The sequence below is a fragment of the Scophthalmus maximus genome, chromosome 19, assembly GCF_022379125.1.
Source record: "Scophthalmus maximus strain ysfricsl-2021 chromosome 19, ASM2237912v1, whole genome shotgun sequence".
Taxonomy (NCBI): Eukaryota; Metazoa; Chordata; class Actinopteri; order Pleuronectiformes; family Scophthalmidae; genus Scophthalmus; species Scophthalmus maximus.
The window spans coordinates 5498176-5514989 of record NC_061533.1 but is presented as its reverse complement, the minus strand read 5'-3'; the positions used below and the strand labels follow the sequence as shown (position 1 = coordinate 5514989).

Sequence of the window (16814 nt, the reverse complement as noted above, 5' to 3'; positions counted from 1 at the left end):
TTTACTCGACTGTTTATTTCTCCTCCCACTTAACAGTTAAAACTCTCACACGTTTGTGTGAATCTTCTCACGGCAGAAAAATTAACTTTTATAATTTCTATTTCAAGAAACTTTGAAAGTAGCCAAAAGCCGTCCTGTGGTCCTCCCCCGGCGACTCAACACTCCACCGGCCAACTGGAACAGTTAGAGTTCTCTAAACGCCTCACATCGCTGCCCATAACCATGGCGACCTATGATCTGCCATGGCAACATGTTGTTTCTTGTTTCACACCTTCTGAGTTCAGGTGATCATCACACTTGGGTCAACCGTCGCTCCAGCTCCAGTCAATAGTCGTAGAACCTTCATCCTGCGCCGATGAGATTGAGCGACATGATGACGGGTGAGAGATATTACTTCATCCTCACACTTCTATGAATATGGAAATGTGATGAGGACGCTGACACAAACGTGATTCCTTCTCTTATCTCAACAGTCGTCGTTGCTGCTCTGGCCTTGTTGCTGGTAAAGTTGCCGCTCGGCCGCTCCTCTTGTGACGGCGAGGGGACGGTTCTGATCTGCAGGAGCATCCCAGCATGTGAGAACGTTGGGACTCAGTAGTATAAGTAAACTTTCTGGGGACAGACATTGAGATAATGGCGTTAAATCTGATTGTTGGACTTTGATATGATGAGAACAGGTCAAAGAGTCTGTTGCCACTCGAGAGGCTCGGTGAGGATGTACAGTAACGCTCTGCTTACCTTTTCTAGTCTGAACTAAATGTCCAAACTGATCAGAGGAAACGTATTTGGCAACATGTTATATATCATAAAGATTTATTTCAATTGTGAGCATAAAAAAATGTTTCACAATATTACATAGTTCATTATTGTTGATTGCTGTATGTGTTGGATTGGATGAGGAAAGATATTTAAGAAAAATGAGAGAAGTAAGTAATAGTGTATTAAATATAATATGTATGTTCCTGGTTTTCATATATATAGAAATGAAACATTGTCAGTGTTTGCATCAGTGTAATGTAGGACTAGGCGAGGTATCTGGGCATCTGTTCATAAACCAACACATTAGACAAATACGTTTTTTTCAAGATGAGGATCTTGTAACCATGGATACCAATTCTTTTTTAACCAAATGTCATAACCGTCAATCCAGCAGTTGTTGATAATCCTGTGTCGACCAACCAACCGTCATTGCCCTTCCAAGAGCAGTGATTCTGGCTTAGCTAAAATTATTAATAAAATCTTTTCATTTCAGGAAAGGAAAAAATGTTAAGGAGATTATGATTTCACCTGTGTCTCGGTTTGTTCCTCTGTTTATCAGCAGGATTATAGTAGATTAAAGTTTAAAGTACTGAGACGTTGGGCGGGTCATGGGCCGGGGAAGAACTGTTAATTATTAATGTGACTCAAGTCAAGAGGTGATGAAACTGTCAAATCGACAAAAATAGATTGAACATTTAACTTTTTTAAAAATTTAAAATCACTCGATCGCGCATTACAAATCATCACCACCAGATGGCAGCAAACACGTGAAATCAATGTTGCTAGATTAAAGAATAAATAAAGTATAAAATGTAGGTTGCTCATATTACAGCGAGCTCTATGTTATGTCTACATTATTAACGGCAGAGTATGATTATTTTTTAAACAGTAAACTTTGGAGTCGGTGCTCATTTTCATGAAAGAAAACAATTGTAAAATGATACTGTACATCCATAGATACAAAGCAGGTGTAGTGTATATAACATATTAGTTAAAAATGTTGTTTTTAAAGAAAAACAAAGGAATGAGACATTTTCAAATATGGAAAAAAGATAATACAAACATATGAATAAATGTGAATATGCTGAATAATAACAGGAGAACAAAAAAACAATCAGATTCATATCTAAGAGTAGAAACACATTTCAGATAAGGTCTTCTAAAAACTGTTGTTATCATGTCAATTAGCAACAGCCAATTGATGAATCGATTAGTAATCAACCACTACATTAATCGCCAACTATTTTTATAATCGGTTCTCTGATTTCAGCTTCTTACATGTGAATATTGTTCTGGTTTCTTTGCTCCTGTATGACACTCGGATCCACATTTGGACCGAACAACTAATCGATTAATCGGGAAAATCCTCGACCGATCAATCGATAAAGACGATAATAATCGCCAGTTGCAGCGCTACCTCTGTGTGAGAACATGAAATCAGCTGATCTCCTCCCTTCTCGCTGTCCATGTGGATTCCCTTCAGACTTCCGCGCCGGTCATCTGACCCTGGTGATGTACGTGCGTGACGTCGGCGACATCAACTCCAGCGCGTTCCACAGCGACAGCCTCGCCTCCGTGACCCGGCTGCGGATGGACGACGCCGGCGTCACGTCCGTCGCCTCGGGCGCCTTCGGAACCCTCCGGAGCCTCGCGAGTGTCAGCCTGCGGGGCAACGCGCTGACGCGGGCGAGCTGGACGTGGTTCGGCCGGCCCGCCGCCCTGCGCGACCTCAGCCTCGCGGAGAACCGGCTGGAGGCCGTGCACGCGTCCACGTTCAGCGGCCTCACCAGCCTGGAGAGGCTCAGTCTGGGGCGGAACCGAATCCGCACCCTCGGGCCGGACAGCTTTGGCGCACAGGCCAACTTGGCAGAGTTGGACCTGTCCGAGAATAGGCTCACTCGGCTCTCGCCGCAGGTCCTCGGGGCCCTCGGGGCCACCAGGGTCACACTGGGTCGGAACCCCTGGGACTGCGCCTGCGCAGCAGAAGACTCGGTTTCCTTCCTCAAGGGTTTGTGAAATATAAAGACGAGTACAAGATACCGATACCGATACATCGGCCGATATATATATATGATTCCTAAGTTGTCGTTATCAAACCATAATGACAGAAGTGTTTTTTCGATATTTTAGTTTAACCATAAACTTTATCATAAATGACTATCAAGTTAAACAACCAAATATATAGAACTTGAATTGAGACATAAACAATTCATTCTACGTAAAATGTAAACAAAAATGCTCCCCAAATAATTCTGCATTGTTTGTTCTGTACAACAAAATATTTCATATCGGTAAAAAATAGGCGCCGATACCAATATGTCTGTGAAAGGCTAATATCGGCTGATATTATTGGCCAACTGGTATATCATTCGTCATGTAGTAGAAACCTGAATCTGCGTCTCTTCTCAGACATATATATATATATATAATTATAGTTTTTTCCTAAGATGTTGTTATCAAATCATAACAACAAAGAAATGTAATTGAGTCATGATATTTTACTTTAACCATAAACTTTATCATAAATAACTATAAATAAAAACTAGTAAAGTAAAAAATACAACCAAATATGTAGAATTGAACTCGAATTAAGAAAAATAAACATCATTTATTTTACGTAAAATTAAATAACAAATGCAATTTTTTTTCTACCAATTGTTTTTTCCGTACAACAAAAGATTTCATATCTGCAAACATAAGCGCTGATATCTCTGTGCAAGGTTATTAAAGGTTATATATCGTCCGTCTCTTCTCAGATCTACAGAGCAGATCTCTGCTGCTCAGACCGACGGAGGTGACCTGTGACAGTCCTCCTTCCCTGAGGGGTCGACCGGCGTGGGACGTGTCGCCGTGCGCGCCGGCGCCTTCGCCGGGGTCAACGTCACCGCCACAAACTGACCAATGGAAACCCACCGATTCTCCCGCCACAGGCCCCGCTACCTCCTCCGGTACTGTACAACCCTGTTCTACTTCAACGGTTTTTTGGGGTGTTTCTTACTTGGAATTCTGGCGACACTTAATTTCGCAGTTCCTGTATTTGTAAGATAATTTCCTGGAAACTTTGCTTATAATCTCCTTAAACAAATTATCTGGTATTCAGCTGGTAATTAAAGGATATTTCCAAGAAATGTCTTCACAATTTGTTACTTTTCATAATGGACCCTGCTGCTAGTTTTCATGTGCTGCTGCTGATTCATATTTATTGTTTATTTGCACAATATGTCACTGAAAAATGTCTTTTCTGCAACGACAGCTGCAGCTCGACCAACGTCAGACACGACTCCTGTCCTCACGACGCTCCCTGAACACACCGGTCGGTTCATCTACTTCTTCTTGTACCAACACAATCCCCAGAACACGAAAGATTTGTTAGTGGGATAAAAAAGGTTGAAAAAATGGTGATAAGTTTGTTTTTTGACTTTAATCCGTCGCTCAGCTTTGTAAAGGAAAGTTTCTTCATAACGTGTCAATTCAACAATTTCATTTTGATCATTAAACTTCTCATAATAATGTGAAAACAAAACCAACGAAAAAAGACAAACCCCGCTCACTTACTCACTACAGTGGAATATTAAAATCATGTAATATTGTGATTTTATTCTTGAAATATTGTGACTTTGTCTTGTAAAATGAATATTTCAACTTTATTCCCAAAGTATCAAATTCATTTTTCCCAACAGAAATCTTAATACTAGAACATCGACAACTCCTTACTTAATGTATGTTTTCAATTATTTCTCTGTTGCAAAAACACATTTCAGTTAATTAAATGGGAAAGGTATATATATTTATATATATATATATATATATTTTGACTGTGAAAACAAATTTGTAGCTCGAAATCTGAATTCTGCCTCATCTCATGGTCTTCACCAGCAGATGGTAAATGCACATATTAACTTACTTTTTATGGTATTTCACCAACAGATGGCGCTACAGCTGCATGATAAATATTATCCATCACTCAGTGATTTTCCAGTCAAGATTTAGTCAACTGTCATCATGATTTCCTCTGACTTGATGTACTTTGATTAAAAATAATCTTCTTATTGATTATTATTAAATAGCACATTTAGAAGACTGTGTGTGTGTGTGAGGTGAGTGTCTCTAGTTGTTTAGCATCTCTGTTCTTCCCCATAGCAACACGTGTGACTTCACCACCATCAGACACGCGAACCTCTGGTCCGTCACACGCTGGACTGACCGGTGCGTTCGGTTTTCCTCTTTGGTTTGTTTTTTCAGAAATTGCCCATAATCCATTGCATGAATGATCATACTTCTGCCGTTCCTTCTAGAAACTTGTGTGACCTCAGTGCCGCCGTCGGACACGAGTACTGTCTGCGCGCTCACCGTTGTGATAGGTAGGTGTTCCTTTAATTTGAAAATTCCTGTGTATTATTTTGCCCGTATGTTCATTTCTGACAACCTGCTCCTCTGCAGTGGTCCTGTGCGTGCTGCTGTGCGCGGCGTGTTTCCTGGCGGTGAAGCGCAGGAGGAAACGCACACACGCCAAAGCCGTGGCGCCCGGACGTCCACACGAAGAGAGAAGCCAGTCGGAGGCCAGCCGTGGACCGAGTGCCCTCGGAGCGTCCCGGGGAACGATCGTCAGAGACCCAGAGACGGTTTGGACGAGGCCTTTCAGTGAAGTCCGAGCTAAGTCGGCCAACGCCGTCCTCTTCATTTCTCCCTTTTGTGTGTCCGGGAATCAAGTGACTGTAGAAAACGAGACGGAGGATCAGTCGGAGGTCACAGAAAAGCAAGCAGACGGAAAGAAGGAAGTGGAAAATGAAACGGGAGAGATTCAGGCAATAAACATCACAGATAAAAATCAGAAGGAGTCAGATGACGGCAGGAAGATGGATGAAAACCCCCACTGTGCTTCCGTCGGCGTCGACACTGTTCCCTATCTGAGCATCGGCGCCAACCAGAACAAACCGAACCCCGATCGTCTCGACGAACAGCCCACTGACGGCGTGGGTCAAAGGTCACACGTGGGGAAAGTCCTGGGGAGGATCTCCACCTGGCCTCCGACTGCGGTCCAGTGGCAGGCGAGATGCCAAATGACGGAGGAAGACGAGGAGGAGAGAGAAACTGGGAAGTCGCCGAGTGAAGTGAACCAGGTGGAGCGTCCCTCTGCGTCTGACCGCGACAAGACGGGAGATCTAGTAAACCAGGAGCCCCCGAAAATGAACGAAGCCCTCATGGAATCCACACACAGTCGGCCCTCAAACCTGAATTACCAGGGCGCCTCTCTCAGCCAGGCTCAGGCCTCCGCTGACGCAAAGCAGGAGGACCAGTCCGCAGTGAGACGGACGACTCGTGGAACCCCGGGTCAAGGCCCCGGACGTCCTGCACACGGGGACGCGAGTGAGAGCGGCGGCGGCAAGGCAGAGGAGAGAAATGGCCGCCGGCCGTCAGCGACGAGCAGACAACGGGGTTCAGCGAAGAGAAGCGCCGGCTCAAAGGCGGCTCCCTCCGGCGGAGCGTCGCCGGACGACGCGACGCTGCTGCGCGGCAACGAGTACGCCTTCATGGACCTGCTGCACGAGGTGGTGCAGCACCACGGGCGCTGGACGCGACAGAGGTGGAGGCAGAGTCACGTCAACAAGCCGCGGCGTTAGGGGGGCGGGCGGAGTTTGGCTGCACGCGTGGCGTCACGTAAAGTTCAGAGGTTTTATTCTGGCACTCTTAAAGGATTTAAATCAGCTGTGTGGCTGACATTTGGGAGATGGTGTCTTTTTTTCATTTTCGCCGAATTTCCCAGGGAATAATGTTTAATGAAAAACAGTCCGGCATATTTAGGGGGCTGATATCTGTCAGTGTGTGCAGCTTGGTAGTTAAGTCCTTGTACTTGAGTATTAATATTGTATATTGCCACTTCACTGTATTTCAGTGAGAGCCGACCACGACAACACCTGAGCTCACGGAACAGTGAGGCCACAACTTCTTTTTACTTTTAATTTAGATTTTTTTTAAAAAGATACAACTCCGAAATGAATCAGCGTTACAGACATCAGTTTCCTGTATTACCGTCTTATGCTAAGCTACTGTAACTGGATGCTGTATTTGTACAGTATACAAATAGTATACTGTACAAATATAGTCAGAAAAACTTCTGATTCGACTCTGGCCAAGAAAGCCAATTAGCTAATTCCCCACAAAAATGTCAAACTATTCCTTTAAGGCAGCTGCGAGTAAACGCACCCCCTGCTGTTAAAGTTGCACATCAACTCGTGTTCAAGATTATTCCTCACACTGAAGATCTGAGACTAAATAAAAAACAACAACACACACTTTCATCCGATCTGGCTGCATGCAGCGTTTATTTGTTCATATGTTTCTTTTCATACGTGGAGAAGAAAAAACACTCGCTTCTCATAAGAAATAGTACAAAATGGATCAACCCACTTCTTTTTTTTTGGGGACGGGACGGGGACGTTAAAATCATGAACTGGAGGTAAACGCAACACGGAGACTTTCGGTAACACGGAGACGACATGCACGTTCCACTCCAAAAAATAAATACACAGTATCAAATAATCTCCAACTTGCAAGCAGCTGACTCGGGTTATGGGTTCCTCTAGCAACGGGACATCACGTGAAACGTCCTGCCGAGATGTACAAAATGTCATCGTGTTTATTCTTGGCAAGCTCGTATATCAAAACATGCTTTTTGTTTCTTTTTGTGTTTCCATGCCCCTCGTGGGTTTGTGAATGCGGACAGCAGGTTGGTGTTTTTGTTCGTGGAGTGTGGAGATCTGTTGGGAGTGAGGATCCAGGAAGACGTTAAATGAACTCAAGCTTATGGCAAATTCACAGATTCCTTCACCGTTAACGAACCGCTTGATATTTCTATGACCAATGGAAAAAATCAAAAAAAAAAATCAATAAAAGTCCATGGCACTTTTCCTGCGACATCTGACCGTCCTCGCTTCAGATTCAGATTAAAGGGTCGTGCTTGTTCTGCTCGGCACATCCTCCGCAGAGCTTTAGTGCAAAAATACTTCCTCTTCTACCCTTTTTTTGTCCCACAGAAGAGGGTGAAACGAGGAAAAACGGCAAATGATGAACACGTATAAAGTTTCTATGTACAGTGATATGAAACTAAACATACAGCTGAGAAATAATAAAAAAAATTAAATAAATACTGCGCGGTGAATCTGGGAGAGGAGGGATCTTCATTTTTCTTGAAATACAGAGGGGGTCAAGTGGTCTCAGACTTCTGGACCAAAGGTCAAAAGAGACTCGACTGTGCCGCGTCAGTATTTGTGCAAAAAACTGTTCTGCTACCACTCCTCTACCGCAACTTGTTCAAGAGTTATGAAAAGTATGAATATTTATCATCGACTTCAAGTGAATTCAAGTTAAAAGAATTTAAATAAAAAACTCGAACCTGACCGATAATGTTTTTTTGGCGGATGCAGATATTGTTCAAACTATTTGATAATGACACGTTTGTTATTTTAGCAGTATTTCTGATTAAAATACCTTAAAGTCATAGTTTGAACATTTGTAATACGCCCTTATTCCCCTGAGTGTTAGATGAGAACATTGACGCCTGCAGCCAGGAGACTGTTAGCTTAGCATAACGCTAGAAGCCGGGGACGAAACGGCAGCACCTTCCTAACTTACAAACTAACATGCTGAATGTGGCTTCATCTACACAAAACGCAGGTACAAATGTGAAACTGAAGTTTACATTTTGTAAAAAAAGAAAGAAAGAAAGAAAACATGTTTAGCTAGCAAGCTTTTAAAGTGCTGCTAGCTGTTTCCCCCTGCTTACCCATTAGCGTAGCCTTGATGCTAGGCTAAGCTACTCTCCAGCTAGCGCTAGATTTTTAAAATCTTTCTTAAAAATGAATGTCAAGCTTCTCATCTAATTCTCAAAAAAAAAGGAATATGCATATTACAAACTGATGATTACTACTTTACATCCAGCTAAATAAAAGAATCAAAATACAGCTTTAAATAACATCATACTCCTTAAGTTTGACTAAGAAAATAAGACTCACTATACATATAAAAACATATTTAGCAGTTTTTGACATTTGTAAAATCTTACAATCAACTACTGAACTACGATAAACAGTAAATAAGGTTGTGTGCGCTTTTGTGATTAATTAATTAATTGATCAAATTAAATTATGGCCGATACAAATGAGCGAATCATCATTTTTATGAATGTTTTCCTCATTCTCAGTTTTTTTTTTTTGTTGCATTTCTCTATTGCAGTAAACTTGTTTTATGAATCGGTCAGGTTCTGGAATAAACACCAGCACTGATATCACAAAACAGATGCAGAATGGCACGTACCGGTAATATAAATATATACGAAATAAAGTGAACGAAATGGCACATACGAATAGAGCAGATATGATTTTTGGACTCTTAAAAAGAGAGAAATAAATTATTCACTTTTCAACACATACCAAAAAACACAACAGAGAAAAATAAACATTAATGTGGCTGATAACCGTGTGTACTGAATATTCACAGATGACGGTTTGTCATCAACACGTAAACAAAAAGAAAATTCAAAAAAAAAAAATCATCTCTAAATCAAGGAAAGTTCACGGTTAATGCGTTGATAGATAAAATGTCCGCGGCGCCAATAAACACCCGACTGACAATCACGTTTTCCTTTTGACATTCAACCGTGGAACCATTTTTTGTACAAGGTCTCGTGTCAGAAAGGTTTTACGTTGTCACTGACCTGGTTGTAAAGAACGTGGACCCTCCGAAAACATGGCGCCTCGCCGAATTTTTGTGTGCGTGTTTTACCGAATGACCCATCGCAAAACAAAGTAAAGAAAAAGCCATATTCTATATCTACTCTGATCTCATACGTGGCTTCTCTGGAAGTTAATTGACACAAGTCCGAAGTGGCAAAGAGAACTTTAATCGCTGGGTGTACGTCCCCCCCGAGTTTACGTTAGAAACAGGCGCAGAGAGAGTTGCACGAGGACAACCCCCCCCCCCCCGAGCAAAACACACGTTGAATGAAGTGATGATTTGATACCATGTACTGTATGTGCCTGAAAGAAAGAAAGAAAATAATCCTTTGACCGTCCAAAGACCTCCTCATAGCAGCGATCACATCTCTCAGCCCTTTGGTTGGGAGAAGGGAGCAGTTGGCGGGGCGACGCGTGAGGGGAGGAGTCGGGGTCGACGGGCGAGACGAGGCACTCTTCATGCATCCTCCTGTAGCAGCTCAGTGGGAAAAACAGCAGGTTTCTCGTTTTTTTTAAAAATGTTCATAGCTTTTTCTGCTCCGAGGCTGAGAGACACACGATGCACATTCACTATGGGCCGCCGCCGCCGCCGCTCTTGGCCCCCCGAGACGAGCCCTTCCTCTGTCTGGGACAAACGAGCTCTGCCGCCCCCCCCCGGGTGGGGCTTGCAGGGGGTTAATGGTCTCAGAGGTGAGTCTCGCCTCTCGTCTCTGTGCCGAAGTCCTGCTGGTTCCTGGTGCCGCGTGGCTGCCCCACCTGGGCGTCGTCCGGCATGTGGGCCAGCGGGTCGGACCGGATAATGTACCTGAAGAGTATGAGCAAATCCACATTATCTGGCGGCACGGAGCAGAGCGTGTACAGGAGGGTTAAAAAAGTTTGTTAAAATGTTCATTCAACTTGCTGAATTAACCAGAAAGGTACAGTTACAGCAGGCTACTAAGAAGGAGTTTTTTGGAAACATAAATTATTAGAAACTCTTGACGCTCATATCCTCTGACCTCCGAATCATTGACCACATCTCTGATTCAAATAGTGAATTATCTCCCGAAATGAAACATCAACTCCTTCCGGTTCATCAGGCTGCGGACCGACATTCACAGCCTCAAATCCTCTATACGACATCAGTTGCAATAAGTAAAGTCTACTGGATGAACTTCTAAAATAAAAAGCAATGCGTCTTCAGCTGGGGGGTCTTACACAATGTCGTTGAGCTCCAGCATGGTGTCGGGGGGAGGATTGATGAGGACGTAGGACAGCGTGTTCTGGTGGTCGTTCATCTCGTCTAAAGAAAGGTAGAAGAACAGACCTTCAGAGCGGCGGCGCCGCAGCCCGTCGCTCGTCCCGCTCCATTATACAGAACATCAGCCGGGAAGTGAGCCCCCCAACCCTCCTTCACCCTCCCAGTGAGGACAACGGCTGAGTTACCCACCGACAGTGAGAGGCCGAGTGGTAGGACACAGAGTTATGGGGCTGCTCCTAGACTCACTGAACATTGAAGATATGCTTGTTACAACTGTTGTAGTCAGTAGAAAATGAATCCAAGATCCCTGATTTTACATTATTATTCATCAAGCATTTGCTTAATTTATATTTTTCTCTGGTGGATGAACTGTGATGATGACACTGTTTCTAAATGACCTCAAACACTGTTTGGCATTTGTGTACACAATCTTATTGTAACACGTTGATCAACACTGATATCTGTGTTTCCGCCTGGCAGGTTTATTGGTCTAGCTTTACATTTGAAATACAGATAGTTTGTTTTATTAACAATAATATCTATTCATATATATATATATGTAACAATAAGTGCCGTAACTGATATCAACTGAATGTGTTGAACACCTCTATGAATCCACAGAGTTGGTAAAAAGGCTCAGGACACGACAAAACAAACTTAAATCCAAAGTGCAAATTGAAGAATCATATGTTTTACATTTAAAACTATACTACCAAGTTAATTTATCATATTTACTACTTATTTTGGTATAAAATTAGTTATCGTCAATTGTTGTATTGGGTACTAAATTAATAATATTTTTTGTAAAATGAAATGTAATATTCCCTCTTTTTAGCCACTGATAAACTGGTAAAATGCTTGGACTTTTGCAAAGCTTTATATACAGTTAAATCAAATTGGCCATGTGAATCGTTATTGCTTAAACAATGTAACTAAAGCCATGGAAACTATTATACATTCTCATCTGATTCCTGATCAATACGAGGAAACTTTTCGGATTCATTCAGATGAGTCATATTACTGCTTATGAGTGTGTGAGTGTGTTACTTATGTCTGTGTGTGTGTGTGTGTGTCTGTTCTCTGGCGGCGGCGGCTTGTACTCGTGTTGCATGATGGACAGAAAGAATGGAAAAAGGAGGGGCACGTGTGTCTCCATGACAACCCACCTGTGTGTGGCCCTTTATAAAGCCAGGCGGGGTGGAAGAGAGAGAAGGGCTAACCGTTACTGACAGGGCACTTTGTGGAGGAAGGGGAGGCCCATGCTGCCTTGCCGACTCAAACAGGACCCCCATGCGCTGCGTCAGAACCCGATGCCAACATGCAGACAGCGTCCGCGGCTGCGCGACACGTCGATCTCGATCGCATTCCACCAACAGGCTGTAGAGGCGGCAGGCTGCCATGCCAATGGACGACACCCGCCACTCGACCCCCGCCCCGCCCACACGCACACGTGACACACCCACAGAAAACACAGAGGAACATGCTCCAGCATCCGTCAGACTTGGACCCAAACGCAGAGCGACTCAAACCAAACGAGAGAGCGGGAAGCAGAACACATCGGGAGTGTTAGAGTGGAAGAGGTCGACGTGCTGCTGGACAATTGCCTGGACGTTACAGCTGCTCAGTGATGCTGAGAAAACAAAACGGTGGAGAGGAAAGATGCTCGCAGGATTTAAGAGTGATGATTGGTCTGTACCAATTTGACTTCTCCTTTTTTCATCAACACTTTGTTGCTGTAGACTTTTCTGTGTGTTGAATCTGGATTATACCATGGCCACAGGAAATACTCATTTCTAATGCGTTGGTAGAAGTTTGCTGCTAAACCTTAACGCACCTCCAGTCGCAGTAGGTGCAGGTGGGGTAATGTCCCCAGCTTTCTGAGAACTGTGACAATAATTGTATTAGCATTTATATTAGCTATTTTTATGCTTTTCCAAATGAGCTGAGGCGCCCTGCATGCACATTTACTGCAGCTGCTGTGGTTCAACATCTGCACCAAGCTGAGAAGGTAAACCATGGAAGCTGACTTCGATTCAGTTTTCTCCTCAAATTAAAAGATGAAAGTTGGGAGTTTTGCGGCGTTCCATTATGCCTCGGAACCTCGAGCTTGGAATTCCCCAGTCGTAGGGGGGCGTACCGGTTGCAACTTCAGACTCGGGTCGGTCATTCTGAGTTCCGAGATTATAAAGGAACGATAACCCCGACTTTCGAGCTCCGAGCGCCGAGGTGAAATGGAACGCAGCATTTGACATCGTATTTATGTCTATGTTCAAATCTAATGTGCTGGACTACAAAGCCATTGCAATGAAATTTTTTTTTCCTGCCCTTACACTTGCTGACAAGATCACAATCATTCTGCAGTGTCAGGAAAAAGTAAGTGAACCCTTCAGCATTAACTGCATTTCATCTGTGAGCAGTCTTTTGAATCAAAGACAAATTTCAAACCTCAACGGTTTAGAATGGACGTAAAGAAAGTTGATGTGAATGTACCGTGCACAAAAATAATCCCTGTTCGACAAAAGCCCAGGTGTTAGATTCCTCGTAACACTTTGTTCCAATTTGTTTTCCTACTTCCATGACAAGCTTCCAAACAGTCTACTCGAAAAAAGTATTATCCGCATACTAGCATTCGAATTTCCTTGCGAATACACGCCATCGACTTTGCAGTCGTTTGGCGACATCAGAATAACACCAGGCCTCCGGACGTTGGCTCAGTCAGAAGAAAGTGGGCTTTTAAAGGAGGCCTGAGCTAATTCTGGATGTTTCAGTCAGAGGCTCAACCGAAGGAGATAAATAAGAACTTTCTTCTCCGCTCGCACCAGACATTCTTAAAATATGTGTCGGAGCTGAGGCAGCTGCGTAGGAGGAAAGGTCCGAGTTATACCAGGTCTGAGCTGCAGCCACCGGAAATCCACGGCTTCGCGCCAGCACTGTGAATGTTTAGTGGGTGGGTTCAATCGAGACACTAAACATTTCAATTGTATGTTATTAAGCTCAAGCACCTTTCGTTTGTCGTCGTCGTCATGATGCAGAGAGGTAACTCCAAAAGGGTTCGCATAGTTTTTCGTGCCACTGTAAATACGCTGAACTGCAAAAACAACCGTATTAACAATAACCTTTTAGAAACGAATGACAAATTAAACGCTGCTTCTGTTTTTGTGGCCATTGTATAAAGGGATCATAAATTCTGAGGTGTCCTGAACAAGCGAGGGGGAGAAAACGCTCCTCTCCCCCTCTCTGTTCTTTATTTCCTTCATCAGATCGCCTATGATTCACACCGTCCTGTACGTGCGTGTGCGTGTGTGTGTGTGTGTGAGGTTCTGGGTTTATATTTCTACATCTAACCTTCCATCCACAGACATAATGTGTTCCGCTCCGCTCTGTAAAGCCATACTCTTATATGCCCTGCCGTACTCTCGCCACTTGGGGGCGTCACCTCACAGGAACACAATGCAGAAAAAAAACAGACCAGGTAGGGAGAGACAGATGGTAGAAGGGAGATAGATTGGCTGCTGGTCTACCCGCTAAATCCGGCAGGACGCACACACGCAGATATACATACATACTGCACTTACACACGCGCACACACACACACACACACACTCATGCAGTAAACAGATCAACAAGCTAACCTGCCGGCCTGGTCCCCTCTGTATACGGATGCTCTGAAATATCCTGCAACTCTAAGCAACGTTGTTCACTGTTAATATCCTTGATTTGTTTTTTGTTTTTTATAAAGCAACTATAAAAAAGGATAGTATCCGAAACAAGACAAAGGGAAAAGTGTGAGGAAGACAAGCATCTTATATTAGGTTGGGGTGACTACTCTTTGATGGATGCTGGTGAAAAGGACAGAATGTCTTTTCTCTCCATAGGCTGTTGTAAACGTGAGCGCCACACACATGTTGTAGATGAGTCATAAACAAATTACCTTGCAAATATCCTAGATTTACTCGATTCATGACATCGCTCGCAGTGAGATTAGAAACATCCTCTACGGGCCGAAGGGAGGGAAGAGAGAAGAGTCAGAGTGAGGAAGCAGGGAAGGAGGAACAGAGGAAAGGGGAAACAAGAAGAAGAACAAAATAAAAGATCAGGCAGGCAGCGAAAGCATTTGCACTTTCAAAACACAGTCTTGACACAGACAAGGTGAGAGCGATGCAAAGAAGCCATGCGTTAAGTGTGTGTGCACAGAATCACTTCCAAATTATTCAAACTGTCACATGTTGCAACAAATCCTCACTGACATTCATGGTTCTTAGGAAGATCTTGAGCTTTTGGGGTTCTTCCTGAAACGTATTTAATTGACATGTTACATAATATTGAGAAAGTGTGCAACACATCTGGAGCATGATTCTGCCTTTTTTTTTTTTTTTTTAAGCATGAAGCTGGGAGGAGAGAAGGACTGAAGAGAAAGAAAAAAAAAGGACAGACTTGAGCAGCTAAAGAATGCAGGCGAATTGCAGTCTGTGATCAAAGAAAAAAGGCCTCGGTGCTCCTGCATCGTCATGCACAGCGTTTTCACGTGTAGATGTCGGTGATGATCGTGACCATGGGGCGGTGTGTATGAGTTATGGCGCATGGAGGAGGAGGAGTTTGACGAGTGTGTGTGTGTGTGTGAAGCAGATGTGAGAATAAATAAAAGCTTTCTCATGGTTAATGACAATAAATGATCCGTCCAATTAAGATCCTCAGCACAAACATCTTAATATGAGATGAGATGAAACAAAACGACCGGGGGAAACAGATTGGAGTTTTGAATATGTTCCCTGAACGTAGCGCCGCTATCGCAGCAGAAGTAATCTAATTGGCTGAGAGCACAGTCAGTGGGCGGAGCAAGAGAATCGCCTGATTGCTGTAGACCCGCACAGCCGTAACTCTTCGTGACAGATTGCATTTATTTCCATACTTTTATATGTTTTCACTTTATTCTGACTTATTGCTTTTGTATTTCAGGTTGCTGACTTCATCTTTATCCTTGTTTTTAATTTGTTTCGTAGTTTAATTGTAAATTACTTGCATTTTGAAAAACACAATTTTAATTCTGTGCCCTGAAATCAATCATAAGCTGTTTAAAGTCGCAAAACCACAGGTTTTTTTCTGTGATATCCTGTCCTGCAATTTACTATTTCAGTTATTATTCATAAGGAATAAAATTGCTCAAATTATTACAGGGGAAAAAAACCTGACTCTTTTACAGTTCACATATTTGAAATCATGTTTAATGGACTTAAAATAAAATAGATGATGAAAGAAAGTAACATCAATTAATAATTGATTAACAATTAATAGATGCAATAACATTCTGTCCATCAACTGATTAAGTAGTTGATCTACTTTACAATTCTTCAATGTCATATGTTAATATTTTCATTCTGCGTGTGTGTGTCTTGCTAGTCACGAAAAGATATGAAGGCAGGTATGAACTAAAGTCTAACTGAACCAGGTAACATTGGTCATGAATTCAAGTTTTTTTCCCCTCTAAACTGAGATTCTTGCTCTTCGCTCCAGTGACGTTTAACTCAGCCAGTGAAATTATTTCTTAGTTCAGACTCCAATCGGCAACAAACATTATAAATTGCAGCATTTAATACATATTCAGGCATATTACGATAAATTAAATGAAAAAGTAAAATGAAAATACAAAATTAGATTACAGTTAAGAATCCCCTATTCAATAAAATAAATATTTAAAAAACTAAACTGGATAACACATTAACTCTGATAGGTCAATTCATCAAGCATATTGATATCGACAGGTCTGACTCACCGTATCCCACGGTGGGCAGGCCCAGGTGCTTCATGCGGTTCTTGACCAGCTCCGACAGCTCCTGTCGCTCCGAGCGTCGGTACAGGTTGAGCCTCTGCTGCGAGATGCGCTCGGTGCGACTCGACGGCTTGGCGCTCTTCTTGCTCAGACGCCGCGCCCACTGCATGCTCTTCTTCCTGAGCAGCGGGTGTTCCGACTGGTCGCTCGCCGTGGAGTTCCGGTGGGCCACCTTCTTCTTCCACGACTCTCCGCGCTCTCGATGCCCCTCGCCCTGCTCCACGTTGATGGACACCTGAGACTGGGGGCAGCACCG

The 16814-nt window shown here is 43.2% G+C and overlaps 2 protein-coding genes across 21 annotated transcripts in view; one reads left to right on the top strand and one right to left on the bottom strand.

Moving 5' to 3' along the window:
• The first annotated feature begins 13 nt into the window (after positions 1-13).
• Positions 14-7058, top strand: LOC124849699. Its single transcript, XM_047328935.1, has 8 exons — positions 14-380; positions 474-575; positions 2243-2767; positions 3516-3707; positions 4013-4072; positions 4900-4965; positions 5055-5120; positions 5200-7058. Exons 1-8 carry the CDS (start codon positions 356-358, stop codon positions 6378-6380), a joined length of 2217 nt encoding a protein of 738 aa, XP_047184891.1. The 5' UTR covers positions 14-355; the 3' UTR covers positions 6381-7058.
• Positions 7059-16814, bottom strand: part of kcnt1b (potassium sodium-activated channel subfamily T member 1b) — a 60034-nt gene continuing 50278 nt past the window's right edge. For 11 of the 20 annotated variants that reach the window (XM_047328914.1, XM_047328919.1, XM_047328918.1 and 8 more), the window contains 6 exons: positions 16502-16799; positions 14663-14725; positions 14364-14414; positions 11898-11909; positions 10689-10773; positions 7059-10296 (listed from right to left, as the gene is read on the bottom strand). In XM_047328914.1, the coding sequence (XP_047184870.1) occupies positions 10176-10296; positions 10689-10773; positions 11898-11909; positions 14364-14414; positions 14663-14725; positions 16502-16799 (630 nt within the window). In that variant the 3' untranslated portion in view covers positions 7059-10175. Of the gene's footprint in view, positions 10297-10688; positions 10774-11897; positions 11910-14363; positions 14415-14662; positions 14726-14978; positions 15021-16501; positions 16800-16814 lie in introns of those variants that run through there. The other 9 variants (XM_047328926.1, XM_047328929.1, XM_047328930.1 and 6 more) reach the window with 4 other exon arrangements.

What these genes read in the sequence shown, in the direction of transcription:
- LOC124849699 (XM_047328935.1), top strand. Translation starts at nt 356, where the DNA reads ATGAGATTGAGCGACATGATGACGG. An exon ending in ATTGAGCGACATGATGACGG is followed by an intron (nt 381 to 473) that starts GTGAGAGATATT and finishes TTATCTCAACAG; the next exon opens with TCGTCGTTGCTGCTCTGGCC. An exon ending in GTCACACGCTGGACTGACCG is followed by an intron (nt 4,966 to 5,054) that starts GTGCGTTCGGTT and finishes CGTTCCTTCTAG; the next exon opens with AAACTTGTGTGACCTCAGTG.